Source organism: Natrix helvetica (genome assembly GCF_964273705.1).
Source record: "Natrix helvetica genome assembly, chromosome: 1".
NCBI lineage: Eukaryota > Metazoa > Chordata > Lepidosauria > Squamata > Natricidae > Natrix > Natrix helvetica.
This window is the reverse complement of record NC_138548.1, coordinates 290,459,173-290,476,862: the sequence shown is the minus strand read 5'-3', so window position 1 is coordinate 290,476,862 and position 17,690 is coordinate 290,459,173. Positions and strand designations below refer to the sequence as shown.

The 17,690-nt window shown below is 34.7% G+C and overlaps 1 protein-coding gene across 6 annotated transcripts in view; it reads left to right on the top strand.

Moving 5' to 3' along the window:
- Positions 1-16,079, top strand: part of EBF1 (EBF transcription factor 1) — a 363,592-nt gene extending 347,513 nt beyond the window's left edge. For 3 of the 6 annotated variants that reach the window (XM_081934502.1, XM_081934501.1, XM_081934500.1), the window contains exons 12-17: positions 2,842-2,907; positions 4,492-4,669; positions 6,136-6,315; positions 8,966-9,160; positions 9,444-9,512; positions 14,988-16,079. In XM_081934502.1, the coding sequence (XP_081790628.1) occupies positions 2,842-2,907; positions 4,492-4,669; positions 6,136-6,315; positions 8,966-9,160; positions 9,444-9,511 (687 nt within the window). In that variant the 3' untranslated portion in view covers position 9,512; positions 14,988-16,079. The remainder of the gene's footprint in view (positions 1-2,841; positions 2,908-4,491; positions 4,670-6,135; positions 6,316-8,965; positions 9,161-9,443; positions 9,513-14,987) is intronic. The other 3 variants (XM_081934505.1, XM_081934504.1, XM_081934503.1) reach the window with 1 other exon arrangement.
- Positions 16,080-17,690: the final 1,611 nt, after the last annotated feature.

Here is a 17,690-nt window from a genome sequence, read left to right as displayed (position 1 = left end):
AAAAGCTGCAGGGCCCTTTCAATCTACTTACATAATGTCATAAAATATACATTTCAAGGTAAATGAAGTCAGCTACTTCAATTTAGTCTCTCAAACTGGTAGTAAATGAGAGGTTAACACTATGGTGCCAAACCCATTATTGAGTAAATTTAGCACCTTGGACAGCTCTGTAAAATCTTTATTGCTTTCCTGACCTGCTCGTCATGTTCTGTCTATGTGTTCAGTGGCTCTCAGCTCTGATTGAAAGGCAATATATTAGATCCCGAACACAAACACGCTCGGGGGCTGGTTCGCTATGAACGTAATGACATGGAGGTGAGAACAATTTTCTGGTCACTGCAATTCAGCCACCTTGCCAGGGCTGTTGCATGAACGGTACTTTTTAGAAGACTTTTACGCATCACATTGTGTCTGAAGTCAGGACTGTGTTCATAAATGGATTGAAACCTAAACTGTTTTAAATTACATTGGTCGCTGTTTAGAATGTTTTATGTTAACGTACAATAGAACAGAAAAACTAGCATTTTTGTGTAAAAGTTTAAAAATTACCTGACAAGATGTTTTCCATAATTGTTTTGCAACATCTGAGAAAGCTACATGAAAGACCAGTGTTACTTTGTGGCAATTTTGTTAAGAAAACATGAAATGTATAGGCAATTCCTTGTTATAAAGAAATGGAAACTAAACATCGACAATATGTAAATTGTAGTGATGCTTATTCAATATATTCCAATGAGAAACTATTGTGATCTTACCAACTCTTAAGAAACTATCTGTGAAGAATGGAAGTTTAGATTGCATGTAATTCCTTTAAGACAGTCCAAAAGTTTAATTCCACCAATGGAATTTCCACATAAAAATAAAGTTATAATTTTGTGTGGAAATTCCATTGGTGGAATTAAACTGTTCCATAGTTAATATCTGATTTATTTGTGCATATTGGTGCTCAGACTTAAAGCAAAATACAGTTGTTATTATTAATATGGGCTTATAAGACATACAAGATATAAGATATAAGACATATTTCTCATAACAACAAGAGAGATTTGCCATTTTATAATAATGTTATGCAACAGCTGATGATGTTACCTGGGATAGCATTACATTTCCAAAATTATCTTGTCTGGACAAGATGTTTTAATTTACTAGGAACTGGAAAAGTCAAATGTGACAAGCTGTTTTTCTCTTGTATTCTAGATTTTTAATCATTTACAAGACAGGCTGAGCTCACTGATTTTCTAAGTAGCTTGGCTGAACCAGCCTGGCCTGATTCCATATGGGTATCATGTGCATTCAATTCATACGCTTGTAAATTATTCAGTTCTTTGGTCAGGATGCATAGAGAGGACAAAGACAAGAGCTAGTGATCTCTTCAGAAATAAATAGTTTCAAATGTATTGATTCGAAACCCATCAATTATATAATGCAGCTGGCTGCAAGCATTAAAAAAAATTGAAATGTGCATTATGAAAGGAAGAGTGTGCTATGGTTCTAAGGAACGATAAATTGTATGGGGGTTCAAAACATACTTATAATCTCATTTTAAAATTTAGGACATCATGTATATCATAAGTACCTACTGTAATATGCCAACTCTTTTCGCATATATTGTAGAGAATTTTAAATTGAAAAATGCTAATATGCATCTAAAAGCTTGTCATCTGAAGAGTTGTTCAAGGATTTTGAAGAGGTTATGGTGACAGCAAAATGAATGCAATTATATCTCTCTCTTCTGATAAGAGACTATAGTATATGAAAATTGAGCATTACTACTTCTTTTAGTTAGAAAATTTAACTAGTGTATAAAACATTCCTAGTTAAGCTTCTCAGCTTAACTCAAAAGCCAGTTCTTAAAAAAATGCATCTAGCTTCAGAAAGCATTTACAAAAATGTATTACAATTCAGCTTTTATGCTGTCATGCCTACAAAGATCAATTATTTTTGGTAGAAGTTACTAAAATTTTAATACGTATAAGGGGAGCCAAATGCATATTATTGTTTCTGTGATGTAGAAAGATACTTGTAATTTACAAATACCCTTTATTGACTCTACTCTTGTTCTCAAAGTTTTACGTGCTAAAAATACAAAGAGAGCATTGTGCTATGCAGATGTCAGTCTCGGGACCATGAAGGTGTAAGCTGGAGCAGAGAAATGAAGAGATATACATAATACAAATGAGTTTAGGAACACAACAAGGATAAATAAATGAGCAGATGGAGAAGTGAGCAAGCATGGAAATTAAAGTTAGGCTTATGCTTAAAATTTGGACACTCCACCCACATCCCTCCAAATTCCCTGAAGAATAACATTGATATCTTATTCTCAGTTGCTGCTTGTCTTCAAAACCTTTCTGCCAGCCTATGGCACCCAACTGTGGGAAAAAGACAAAGCATAGAACTTGGTATTGTTATCAGATCAGCAACAGCAATCCAGAGATAGCTTAACAATATGGTTGATCTGATAAGGACACGTTTCTATTATATAAATTAAGAGCCAAATAAACAGCATGAAAGAAATCTGTAATGTGCTCTGGGTGACATTGATTGCAATTGAACAAAGAAATGTAGGTCTTATTCGGCAATAAACCTGCAAGCAGCTTCTGTGCAGTCAGTAGACAATTGAGTGACAGATTTTATTTTGCAGCTCAAGCAGGTTTTACCTTTTAACTTTTGTGTGAACTGGATGAATTCATGATTTAGCAATATTCTGAGTTGACTAGGCACTGTTGATATGTAAGACTGAAAGCAAGGCTGTGACTGAAAACAAAATTGAAGGCAAGATGTTAGAACTGCATTCGCTATACATGAATATGGATAAAATTCTCCTTTTCTTTCTAACAGGAAGTAATACTCAAGAGGGCAGCTGATCTGGTGGAAGCACTCTATGGTATGCCACATAACAATCAGGTAAATGCAACCTGGGTTAAGTAGTGCTCCACTTGGTGTTCTGTGCAGAGTCATCTTGCATGGACAAATAAAAATAAAATTGCAAATTAGCAAACAGTAACAGCAATAGCACTTAGACTTTATATACCACTTCACAGTACTTTACAGCCCTCTGTAAGGTGTTTACAGAGTCAGCATATTGTCCCAACAATTTTGGAAGGATGGAAGGCTGAGTATATCTTAATGATGCCATAATAGATCTATGAAAAATTCTCATGTGAATCAAACTTATCTCAAAGTTTCTAAAAGTAGTAGCATTTTAATTTTTGATTTGCATTGTTAAAATAATGAAAACACTATTCCGTGTTATTACTATTTTATAGTTTGAATGTGTTATGCTTTCAGTAGAATTTGAATGCACTAGTATGGTATTAGCTGTTTAGTAGTTGCTCGTGCCTAGTGGTTAACTTAATATCAGTGTAAAATATAATGTACAATTTAGGCATTTTATTTAGAGCCTTATCTTAGTGTGATTTAAAAAGTACAGGTCTAACTAATTCTCAGTAGGCCGGGTCCAGATTTTATAGAACTCTTTTACAACTCCTTAAACTGAAGACAGATGTTTAACACTGGAATCATGTGCCTTTCCAAAAATACATGCACTGAAGTAAATGATGGTCACACACAATTGTCTGATATCAAAATATTGGGATTAATCTCCCCATTTACAGTCCTTTGTCTGTGAAGCTCTACTTTTCTGTGTCTTTTGCTTTCTGGAAGATAGATAGCTGTTCACTGCAAATTTGGACTGGACTAAAGGTTTTCCCAACACTTATATCTATTTGTTCTTTCTAAGAACTACTTGTATTACATGTAATATGTCTTTACGTGTATTAGTTTACATATAAACATCTTCAACCTTATAACTTTGTCTCCATTTTATAGAATACAAGTACTCCTCAATTTACAACCATTCATTCAGTGTCATTCAAAGTTACTACAGCAGTGAAAAAAGTGACTTACGACCAGTCCTTGCACTTATGACTGTTGCAGGATCCCCACAGTCACATGATCAAAATTTGGGCACAATGAAGCCACCATTTATTTACAATGATTTCCAATGTCCCTGGGTCATGTGATTGCTATTTGAGACCTCCCCACCAGCTTCTGACAAGCGAAGTGAACAAGTCAAGGACTACCTGTAACAGCAAATAATTGATTCATCCTGGTATCAGTTACTATTGTTCACTATTCCCTTTGAACAAATGAAACTATTATAATCTGATTCATTGCTCAGTTTTCCATTGCTATGATGCATACTTATCACTGTTTCTGCATCCCAGGGTCCCGTGATTCTCCTTTTGCGACCTTCTGACGAGCAAAGCCCATGGGGGAACCAGATTCATTTAACCACTGGGTTGCTACATTAACATCTGTAGTAGTTCACTTAACAACTGTGGCAAGATAGATTGTAAAATATGGCAAAACTCACTTTAACAAATGTTTCGCTTAGCAACATAAACTTTGGACCTAATTGTGGCCATAAGTTGAGGACCTACCTGTATTTAATTACTTTCCTTCATATCTAAACTCATGTTTTGGCAGGAAATAATCCTGAAAAGAGCAGCTGATATTGCAGAAGCACTCTACAGTGTCCCTCGTAATCATAACCAACTCCCCACGCTCGCTAATACATCAGTCCATGCTGGCATGATGGGTGTGAATTCATTCAGTGGTCAATTAGCAGTAAATGTCTCAGAAGCCTCACAGGCCACCAATCAGGGTAAGCTGAAGAAGGCCCCTCCCCTCTTTTCAAGACTTTATGTGGTAAATAAAAATCATAATGCAAATGACTCTCAACCATCATGTTTTTTTTTTCCTTTAGAGTCCTATATAGAACAGCTCAGAATCCAGGCAATGTAAAACACATTTACATAATCGTCTGAAAAAGAGCATGATAAATCAGGGTTCTTGTGAAGGAAAGAACACATGGTCAACCACACATTTCAATGGGTTTTGATTCATAAATCTAAAAGTGAAAATATCCTAAATTAAGCCTACGATTCCTTCATTTCAATACAGGCTCAATTGTTGATAGAATGTCTGAAATAGGAAGCAATGTTACTTAGGAAATGTTCCTGTGATCAGGAATTCTGGTCTTGGGGGTGACTAGAATCAGAAGAAAAGTTTCACTAGGGCAATATTTCATGTTAAGATATCATGTGCTTCAGAATCCAGATAATAGTTTTAATAGCACTTCTGGGATTATTACATCCAGCCCATTTTTATTATTTTATTAAGGCATGAGTATCCCTTTTCTAGTTAGAAACTTCATGTTTATTTCATGCAACTAAGGCCACAAAATCCACAACCAAAAGTGCATTGTGGTATTTGTTTTCTTTATTTTTTTTAATTGATCGTCTTCATAAGTATTCTAATAAATAGATCTCAGAAGTTGCTAACATTGCAAAAATGGCTGTCTTTGTTTTAATGTTTTAGAACCAAGTTAACCATTTTCCAGATTTAACAAGCAAGAAACACCTTTTTTCCCTTTTTAAAAAAATATTAAGGATTTGTCACAAATGGCTAACAGGTTGCTAAATGCGTGTCTGAAAACATCTGAAGAAAATTATGATATAATAATGCATTGGGCTGTATCCCACAGCAGCTTGCAATATCTTCTACTGCCTATGACTCGCTACAGTGCATCATGCTTACTTAAATGTTCTCTATATTTTTATTGGTGGATTGCCACTATGGAATACTTTCCCCATAAAAGCTTGTCTGGCATCCGTAATTGTGATTCTTTCAGCACCAGGCAAACCTTTTCTGTTTCTTCTACCAGTTGTTTTCAAATACCTTGGTTATCTATGTCACTCATAGAAGTTTCAGCTTATACAGTTCCAGCAATCCATATAATATTTTTTATCATATTATATTTGTAACAATTTGGATTTTCTTTCTGGTTTAGATTTTTAATTGTTTATAGTTGGAATATTATAATAATTTTTACACTTTAATTCATTTTAGATGACACATAGAAAATTTGACTATAGGGCACATTAGTATAAATAATTTATAATTGCTTTATAAGCTATTTTTAAAAGCCACTCCCTCAAATTTTTCCCCATAATTGCTTTTTTTTTACTGAAGTCTTGTCCAGTTTTAGCATAGTTTGGAATGTTTTGAAATTGGGTGGAACTTTTGGTTGAAAAACAGCTGTTTGTTTTTTTCCCCTTCCTGAAAAAGGTTTTACTCGCAACTCAAGCAGTGTGTCTCCTCATGGTTATGTGCCAAGCACTACCCCTCAACAGACAAACTACAACTCTGTCACAACAAGCATGAATGGTTATGGAAATGCTGGAATGTCCAATTTAGGTGGTTCTCCAACCTTCTTGAATGGATCTGCTGCCAACTCTCCCTACGCCAGTATGTATTATGTATTATGTATTATTATATGTGTTACACAACATATATTGAGTAGTGATCTGAGTACCCTAAGCTTTTGTAATGATTGAAAACATTTCAAGAACTTTACCAGATAGGTATTGGTGTGATTTTAATTCCATATAAATAAGTTGAAAGTTGCACAGTGAGGTCTATGCTGTTGCTGAAAGTATATTGTATAGCATTAGAATGATACATGAAAATGCAAATCTAAAACATATGTAAGTTCTTCACGAGATGTTAGGTGTTAATAACCCCTAATCTGTATGGAAAGAGTTGGTTAAAGCTAGGCCCATTATTCGATTGATGTTCAAACTTGCAAAGCCAGCAATCAATTTAATTGAAGCTATGGTATCAAACAACTTGACGCAAGGAATCTCTGAACTGGACACCACATTTTAAAAAAAATGATGATGGGGGTTTATTTCCCCATGAATATGGGTTGACCATTTCACTGTGCATAACTCTAGGAAGAGAATTAACTTGATTTTACCAGTAATTGAAAAGACGAAAATATGTCATAATTTAAATGATTATAATAGTCTAATTAAAGGGCTGATATACTGGCAACAGATGAGATTGTGGGAGTTTGACAGGATGCTTTATCTAAACAACATTACTGTAGTTGGTTTACCATTAGAAATATTTCAGCAATGCCAAATTTATGCCTTACAACTTGTGAGATGTTTGTTCCTATTAATCATGCTTCTTTTGTCTCATCATCATGATTCTTAGAATGGTTTTCTTAATACATACTGCTGCCCTATTAACAACAAATATTGTTAATCAGAAAATGTTTCAATCATGACCTGAGAATTAGAAAGGTGGCATTCTTAATTAAATCAATAAACTAATTGCTGTATAGTTGCAATTCAATTTGGATGCTTTGATTGCTCTCCCTGCACAAGTGTGTGTTTATACCAAGTGACTTTACCCCAAAACAGTATCTGTCAGACTGTGAAACTTTGAACATTTAATTTCCATTAATTGATTTCATTGGGGTTCAGAAATATGGTATCATATGTTTACACAGAGATTCTAAAGGGATTATTTTTATCTGTATAGATGCAAATAAAATAGTCATCTATGCCTCAGCTAATTTGAATTTTCATTCCCAAATCATTTAATTATTCATTAAATATGCTGAACGTAAACAATTTCTAAACAAGATTTTTTTTTAAAAAAATGAGTAATTTGGCCTGTGAATGATTTTTTTGTTTACCCCCAGAATCATGGAAGACAATAATTCTGAAGTAATTTGGTCCTATTTTGAGTAAAGGCATTAACTATATTATTTAAGGCACCAGCAGGGTTTTAAAAAAGTAATTAAGCTTAATGTTGCAGGGGACACAAAATGTGCATGCAGATTGGATTATATATAGATGCAGATAATCTAAAAAGTGCTCCCCAATGTCCTTGATGGCACTTCAAGAAGTGCTTTTTCTTGAACTGTATGGTCAACAAGAATAGCCTACAGCATATTATTAATCTGGACAAAACAACAAACAGTGAATGCACATATCTACACATGTACTCCCAAGTTATAATGTATAATAAGCTATTTGGCTCATGGGGCAGTGAATCCTACAAGTGTCTCTTCTTATCTCTGGAAATATAAATATAATAATAACAATTTAAGAAAAAATAATTTGCTTTTGTGATGCTCAAAATCACTTTCTTACTTGCAGTACTAATCCTGAAGAACACCTAGGGGAATGGTATAGAATACAAAATTTTAACTTGCCAGGTTGTGTCTCTTTAAGAAACAGATTCCCATCCAGGATTATTATTTTTTTAGCAGATTTTTATTTTATTTTTTCCCTTCTACAACACATTACAGTCATTATATCAACATTGTTATGTCATCATATCTGTACATGTATATAATATATATAGAACTGTGCATAAAGGTGTGTAAATATAGAAGCGAAATGTTATATACCCATCCAGGATTATTAATGGGGAAGCAAAGGATGATTCTCTTTCTCTGCCTGCCTGCCTACTTGCCTACCTGCTTATCCATCCATCCACCTACCTACCTATTATCATCATCACCTTTATTGTTTTTACAAATAATTCAAGATGGCAAACATATCAAGCACACTTTTTTCCTCTTATTTTCCTCACAATAAAGTGAATTGGGCTGAGAGAGAACATCTGAGCCAAGGTCTGCCAGCTAGCTTTCATGTTTAAGGTGGGACTAGAACTCGGGGTCTCCTCTTTTCTAGCCTGGTGCCTTAACCACTAGAACAAACTGACTTTATATACAGTTATCTTTCAAAAGCAGTTCAGAAGTTACTTCCACGGAATAATGACCACTGCTATTTCTGTACAACCTTGTCCTTAAAGCTAAAATACAATATCTATAATTCCTTGTGCTGTTTAGCCTAATTTCAGCAATCCTGAGACACTGCTGGTATGGGAACAAGTCATGTTCTGCTTCCTTCCCCCAAGACCTCGGTTTCCCTCTGCAATGAGGGACTCTCAGAAAGGGACATTCAGTTTCGAAGTGAATGAAACATCAATTGTTCTGGACATCACAAAGGGAGCCTTGCAAATAGAAAAATGAAATACTCCAATTCATTTATGATCTTGAAAAGAATAATTCTTCTCTCTTCTTGTTTTCTTCTAGTTGTGCCATCCAGTCCAACCATGGCATCCTCTACTAGTCTCCCTTCTAATTGTAGCAGCTCCTCTGGGATCTTCTCCTTCTCACCAGCCAATATGGTCTCAGCAGTGAAACAGAAGAGTGCTTTTGCTCCTGTTGTCAGACCACAGACATCCCCTCCCCCCACCTGTACCAGCACCAATGGGAATAGCCTGCAAGGTAGGCCAGTCTGGGCATGCTGCTTTTCTCGGCATTGGCAGGGTAGAGTTGAGTAAGAAAAGTGTAATGACATTTTAGTTACATGGTGGGGAGATTCCATTGTATAGTTGTTACTCACCCTTGGTTCCCTCACAGCCGATCATTATTATTACCGTGTTGAACTGAAATGCTGTGTCTTAAAAGCACAGTCTGAGTGTTTGCTTAAAATGAGTCTATTGCAGCTTACTAATACCAGCCTTTCTCTTTCTTTCCTTTCTTATTCCTTGTTGTTGTCTTTTATCAGACCAGTCTTTTGTGGACTCTAGCAAGTACTCCACTGCAGGGTCTCTCCAGGGTCTGGCCTTCTCCTGAAGTACGTTAGTCAATCTTCCCTTCCTTTCTTTTAATTTTGTTTTTTTTCCTTTGAGATATCCACCACCTGTACTCAGAGCAGCACTGTTTATGATGGTACCATAGATATAAGATTGCATGTGAGAGCATATCACTAAGTATAGGTGGCACATTATGCGTTGTGTAGTTACCAGTCTTTTTATTTTCCCATGATTAACGTAATACGAATAACCCACTTCCACTTGCAAACAGTACCTGTCATCTTGAAAATCTATTCAGCTATTTTCATTTTTATCCCATCCAACAGATTGTAGCTGAGGCCTTCTCCCATCGTAGATTGTGATTCATGCAAACATGGATTTCCAACATATCCATGTCTGTGTCAGGAAATTCTTAACATGATTCATCAAAGGGGAGAACATTGTTCATACCATGATTTCCACTATTCTTGTTCTATTTGTAGAACATTTTTACTTTTCATGGAACCCCAGCATTAACAGATGGGCAGAGTATTTCCTGACAAGTAAAATAAGGATCAACGTCATTAAAATAACATTTAGGATTGGGAACTTTAAAGCAAACAACTTCTCTATTCATCAAACTAAATATATATGAACTTCATAACTACATTATATTTAAAGACAAGCTGGGATAATGAGAAATTTCCACTGTGATGGATAATTCATGTTATCAGGCCATCAGTAAATATTTTTAGGTAGGGTGGGTATGTAGGAAATAGATAATTCTTTTAATTTCAGGATATGTCAGTGTTATATGTGATAACACTTTTATCATGATTATCATGATACTATCTATGCTTTTTAAAAGAATAATGCAATCAATATATTCATTAATAGAGCTACTAGAAAAATTGTGGTTTTGCTGCATTTGTTTAATCTACTGCTTCCTATTGTTTTGCACAAAATTTCTACATTAGATATCAATTCTATTGAAGAGATATCTATTGAAATAGATTGAGTAATTTCCAAAAATAGTCAAGAGATAATTCTCCAATTGCTCTTCCTAAAGACAAACTGAAAATTGTTTTTCTTGCCTTTCCTACCTCAGTCCAAAATGGCATTATTAAATGCAAATACTTGCAACTTTTTCCTATGAATTATTTTTAGTAAAAATTAAACCAGCAAACATGTCTGAAGATATCCATTATAGACATTCTTCAAATCCTAACAGAATAGCAGTTTAAATTCAGAACATTAAAGCTAAGATTCCTCAGCAACCTACCTTAACAATACAATTTCTTTCTGGGTTTTTTTACATCGATCATATACGTTTTTGACATTTCCTTCATTTTAATGAAAAAGTAGAATAAGGATACTGCTCTTTGCATAAATGTATAAGTGGCTCCCTTGGAGTTTGAGATCTATTTCCTTGCCTTTTTGAATCTTGGCCTCTCATTTTCCAAACAAAAGGAACTTGTTTGTGTAAATATTTCTTTTAATTCTAGGGCAGTGGGGATTAAATGTAACACTTTGAAATGTGAGACGCCTTTTTGAGATAATTCACATGAAAATAGAATAACCAGGTTAGGCAAATAGATGATACTTTTATCTCTGAAGATTCAAAAATTGCTTTCTGGAGAACTTTAGTCTACATTGATTTCTATAAAATTTCATTTTATGTCCAATTTCATGTTCTTGTTTGGTTTGCATTGGTAATGTTGACTTAACATCCTCGATTTCCCAATTTCTGAATACATTTTTCTCATGACAAAATACCCTTATGGGCAGATTTGATTAAAAAGAGTATTGGATCCTATGTGCAATCTGCAGTAAAATTATTTGTCATATGTGCATTGGACCGCAAGTCAGAAAACTGAAAATTATCTATTTAACATATGGACCATATATATCATAAAAGCAATTTCCTGATTTACTGTTTCGTTTGGCTTGTTGGTGGGCTGCCCTACTGTGCTTAACCCCCTCATAATTACCATATTACCACATTCTAAAGCATTGAGTAGAGAGACATTTCATGCTCACTTAGTCAAGAAGGGTCTCACAATCCCCAGATACCTCAAACAGCTCTGGGGGTAGAGGGTTACTGACACATGCTCATTCATACTGTAAACAGAAAGGACTTACTATGCTTAGAGACAAATGCAACATCCACTGCATTAGACCTAGACAGACCCGAAGGGTAAAACCCCATCATTGGATTGTTTTCCCTTCAAGAATAAAAAAGTATGGAAAACAAATCCAGTGCACATTTCACTTTGGTAAATGGAGTATGCACAGGACTTGAACAAGAAAGAGAAGAATTAAAGAAAATTAAGATTCATCTTCAACTTATTCACTAGTCTTTAGGTCACAGAATTTAAATTGGAAAGCATCTCCTTGGCTATAAGGGTCAGAACTGCCTTGTACTAAAAAAAAAAAGCATGGCAAATAATAGAAAGAAGAATCACTAATAAATGTGCATCACTCTTGAAATGGCAGCTTATTTTAAATCTGCAAGGTATTTAACAATGACAAAAGATCAAAAATAATCCAAAAATATAATCACAGTGGTGGGCTCATTGTGAAACACAGTCAACACAAACCATATATTTGGTCAAGTGGATCTGCCTGGATTATGGACAAATTAAATTAGACAATGTTACCTTACGCCTTGCAGTGAAACTGCTTCTGTCCCTGCTCTCACCTGCCTAAACTTCTGGGTGCTGCAAAACACACTCAATGAAAGAGTGGGAAGGATAAGCTGCAGTTGAACCTCATGCAATTGGAAATCCAAAGGAACATATCTGATGTGTGCCAATTTATTGCCAGTTAACTGTGATAGAACTAAGCATTTGAACGGGAACCAGAATATTGATTTATTGAACTACATAAAACCAAAGAAACTGAAGACTGTTGGAGAGATGAATGGAAATCAAGGTAGCCTTGCCTACAGCATTAAAAATAAAGTAAATGCCAGAAACCTGCATCATAATCCATTTTGCTGAAATTTTGTAGTCCTTTAAAAGAAAAAAAAATGAAAATGAAAAAAATGAAATTAAAATTCATTTTAATGAAAATTGATAACAATGTCTGAAAAAGGATAACTAAGCAATGCAGTTGTAATCATGATATCATATGATCATGCCACTCAGCAACGAAAATTTCAGAAGTCCCTGTTTATAATTGTTAAATAGGGACTATGTGTATTGTTAAGCAAGGACCACATGAGATTTTTGACTTCCTGCTGTCTTCCCCATTTACATGTTGGAAGTTAGCAAAGAAGGTCACAAATTGCAATCATATCACCATGTGACAATATGGCAGCCAGAACTTTGAGAATCAGTATGCCGTAAAACTTCAAACTCTTGCAATTATTAATCATATCTGACTTAGTAGTATTAATTGTATCACAGAATATATCTATCCACCATCTTTAATAAAATCCTCAAAACATTTAGAAACAAAACAACTTACATACTAAATATTTAGCATTTAGCAACCAGTACTTACTATTATTTAAAAAAATTAAAATTTAGCATTTAAAGATACAAATATCTCAAAATGCAGCATGGGAACTGTCATCAGATGTATTTTTTTTCCACTCAAGTGTTCTTAATCTGATCACAAAGTCAGGAAAAGTTAAAGAAAGTCTTCTGTTATAAAGACTATATCCATCACACCAAATCTTTGAAGAGTGCCCCTGAAGAAGGGAAACTATTTTCAAAAGGAATGTTTACTACGCTACCAGAATAGGTCACACCTTTAGTATGCTTGATTCCAACAGTTTAGATATATTTTGCTTTCTCGTCTCCTCATACATTATTTATCTGTTGCCATTCACCTAAATTGCCTTTTTGTTGCTAATTAGTCTTGCAATTCATGCATTTATGGTGATGGCTGTGGGGAAAAAAACCATTCCCTTTCATTTGGTTCTTATCAAATTATTGTAGATGTAATTAAAGTACAAGAATTAGAAGCAGTCATGGGTTTGAGTTCCTCCCCAAGAAATCATTTGCCCAGATTTTTAAGATGGCGGCTATAACTGTGTACCCTTGAAAGACATTATCTAAAGTCCAGAATTTGTCATATCCCTTGATGGCATTTTGAAAGACAGCTGTGCCACAGCCATCACCATAAGCCATGTGTGAATGCCAGTGGCAATGACATATTTGCTTGCAGTAGGTCATTTTTCATATTGCATGGAATGGGTGAATCTAGATTATCCCTGCAGATTTCTCCTAATGTACAGGCCTATTTCTTTGCAAAAGAAATGCCTTTATTGAAATGATTTAATGTGAGCTAATCCTATTGAAGTCAGAGTTCTTTCAAACTGTTTTCTTTTGAAAGATTGTAGCTGTATTAATCTGTAGAGAAATAAAATGTGAACTCTTTATAACTATTTGTTTCAAATAACCTCACTTTCTTAAACATATAAAACATTATGATGCAATTGCATTGAGCAGGGATATTATATTTACATGAATAAAAGATATGAAGAGAAAATAAATCAAATACAAGAAAGGATAATAACAATAGAAAAGTGTGCAGTCTTCATGCCCTACCCATAGTCCATCTGACTACTGTATGAAGTTGGAAAGATACTTTTTCTTTGAAGGTTTTTTTAAATTTAAGTAGCAGTTATAGATGAAAATCTTTTTTTATCAGTTTCCAAACTGGCAACAGTTTATAGACAAATTGTTATTTATAGGTATGAAACAATTTTTAGTTTTCTGCATGGTATCTCCAAAAATTCCTTTTTCATAAAATCTTACTTACAAATCATACATGTAGCTGGTCAACGCCCTTCTCTTGAATTTAGAACTCTATTTGGCAAATTGAAAGAAGAACCACAAGATTAAAAAGTATTTTTTTTCCCAAGCAATAACTTTATTATTTAAATTTTTCTTCATCAGAATTGATACTTTAAGTTTAAAGATTGGCAGGATTATTTCTGACAGTCAAACTTCAGTCAAATAACTTCGGATTGAGGGTTATACTCTGAGCTTCATTAAGAATTTTAACTTGTGTGCATACAACTTCTATCGAGATTGATTGCATATTTCTTGCAAGCTCTTACTGAATACTTTAGAGTTTTACAACTGAAATAAGTGATTCTAGAATAATGGACTAACTGCCTAACATCAGCTATTATTTTTCTTTCTAAGCTTTTACCCATTATAATGTCTAAATCAGGGGTGAAATCAGCTTACCTTCACTACTGGTTTACAAATGTGAGAGTGCGCGCGCTTGCACTTCACTCACTCACGCCACCTCCGTGCATGCGCAGGACCTTCTGCGCATGTGCAGAGCATAAAAAAATGGGTTGTGATGACATCCGTCTGGGTGGACGGAGTCTCCAGCTGCCACCTCTACCGGTTCGTCTGAACCATATAGACCTGCCTGAATTGCACCATTGGTGTAAATCTGACTTTTGAAGTACAGATGAATGATCTACTACTGAATATTTGAAACAAATGTTTTCTTGCCCCAAATGACATAACTGATTTATTTTTATCTCTCCTTCCTTTTTACCTTTACAGCTATATCTGGCTTGATAGTTCCTCCCATGTGAATGAATTGCCTTGAAGAATTGACTAATGAAGGATTTGGATTCTGCTCCAGAACAAAGTCTGACCCAAGTCTCAGAGGGGAACTTTTAACTCAGGCCTTTCTTCAAGGAAAAAGGAAGACTCTCACAATAACTGCAAAGTTTAAAAAAAAAAAACATTTTTTTAAAAAAAATTGCCATCCTTGCAAAATATTCCTGAAATCTACTTACAGCCTGCAAGGGCAAGATGTTAATTTGAGTGGTCCGTCCCAAGTTCTTGGGGAGAAATTTGTGTCCTGAAGAAAATACGCTTTGGTCTTTTCCATTTTTATGGGTCACCTTTGGTCTTTTACAAATCACAACGGGAGGGAGAGGCACAAAGATGAAAAGCCAACTTAAGAACTTTCTTTGTCGTAGTTTTTTTAAACTGTCTTAAAGGGAAATAAACACATGAGTTTCTATGGAACAGAAGTAGAAGTGCCAGTTAGGAATTATTGATGTTTTTCTTTCCTTCGAAAATTAATGGCTGTGCCAGTAAGGGTTGTTTTCATATGTTTTACTTAACCAACGATAGCACATACAGCTGGGATTTGCAGTCTGGGGAAGTATCAATGAATGTCCATGTGAACATAGATACAAAGATACACCATATACACATACACAAAAAGGATTTCATTTTAGAAACCATGATTCCCCCTCCCCTTAATCCCTCCACACCCTTTTTGACAACATTGCATTTAGAAAATTGTGTAAATACTGCAAGGCGGGGGGGGGGAGCATATGTGTAGCAATGGACATGCATTTTCCACCTTTATTTTGGTAACCCAGTGCCTCTGGATATAATGCTAAAAACTGCAAATCCGATTAGCATGGCTCTCTGTCTTTTGCTTTTAACCAACTTAAATCCAAATACAGTCTTAAACTGTCTTTCTCTGTAAATCTCATTGAAATTTGATAGGACAAGACAAAGGCACAAAAGTGAGCCGTTCAGTGCATTTTTGAGCATATTTTTAACCAAAAGATTCTTTCCTGATAACTGTATCTTTCATTTCGGAATAGGCCAGGGTGGTGGAGGGAAGGGGAGGGAGGGAGGGAGCGACAAGATACAGGATTCATCCTGCCATTCCAGAGGATGGTCCAGAAGCACACACATAGGAAAAAGGACATATCTGGTTTGAGCTGCAGTTGTTGTTATATCAGGCAACCATTTCAGTTTGCAACATAATCTCTTAAGCAACAAGTGGTTGCATTTTTGAGAATATGTTTAGAAGAAAAAGGGTGAAGAACACAATAAGTTGACAGTTGCAAAATAAACCACCCAATTTACAGGAATTTATCTCGTTACTTGGAAAGTGTTCCTAGTTAAAGATACAACAAATCTTTACAAATGCATTCATTAAATAATCTGTTTGGGGTTTTTTTTTCCCTTTGTTGTGGCATTTTGTATGTAGTTATAAATAAATACTGTAGATTTTTTTGGCCAAATTATTGTTCTATTTATACAATTTAATGTCTTAAGACAGATTTTCAACCACACACAAATCTACAAGAATTACTGCATATTTTGCAAAATGAGCTCACTACCTTTATGATTGCACATGCTTGCAAAATGAATTAAAGAAATAAAGCTTTTTTAATGAAGAATTTTGTAAAATACCCATATAAATAATGTATTTAACTTTGAACTTTGTACATTGCTTTTTCTCTGCAGCATCCTAGTTTATTTTATTGTGTAATTTTGCTATGTGAAAAGTGCTAATTTGTTTGTTCATTCACAAGTGTGTTAGCTGTTTAAATGTGATTTAATGCAATTCATTTATACTTTTTTAGTAATTGTTTTAAGTTCACCAAAGCCATTGTCTATTTTTGTATTATTTCTAAGTTAAGAAGTTTTTCCCCCCAATATATGGCAAAAAGTAGCATATTATTCTTATAGCATTTAGTTACGTAGATTTTTAAAAAAGTATTCTTTGCTTTGGAGGCTTATTAAAAAAAATCTAAAGCTGTTTTACTCTATTAATATGCATGGAATCTCTCCCCTTTGAAGTGACGCATTTTTGTGCATTAAATATGGGGAGAAACTTCATAGAAATTAATGAAAATACTTTCTTTCTTGTCTGCTTGTATATTTCTCTGTCTTTCACATAAATATAAACCAGCAGATTGGATGCCTTAACAATGCAAAGCATATTCATTTCACTTGTACATTGTACTGAGCATCAAAACTGTCAATCGTCACTAACATTCTGAAAAAAAAAGGATTTTGAAAAGCACAAAAGAACTGTTTTGTTACCTTAAGAAAATATGACTTTTTTTCTAGACAAGCAACAATGCTGCAACTGTGCATGCTTCCTGTATGAATTTTGTAAGGGATTCACTCAGATTTCACTGCGTGATCTTTCAGGAAAGGAAAAAGGGTGGATGTGGCAAAGAGAGAGAGAGAGAGAGAGAGAGAGAGAGAGAGAGAGAGAGAGAGAGAGAGAGAGAGAGAGAGAGAGAGAGAGAGACCCATAATGTATTCTTTCCCCTCAGAAAAACAAGAACATAGTCCCATATAAAGAAATTAGAAAATATAAGGAATTATCAGTGTATTGTTTCATTATAATCCAAACATTTGTTCTAATTCTTAAAGTAACAGTGGCACACAAATATAATCAAATTAAAGCCATATTTTGTCCAGTGATGCCCTCCATGG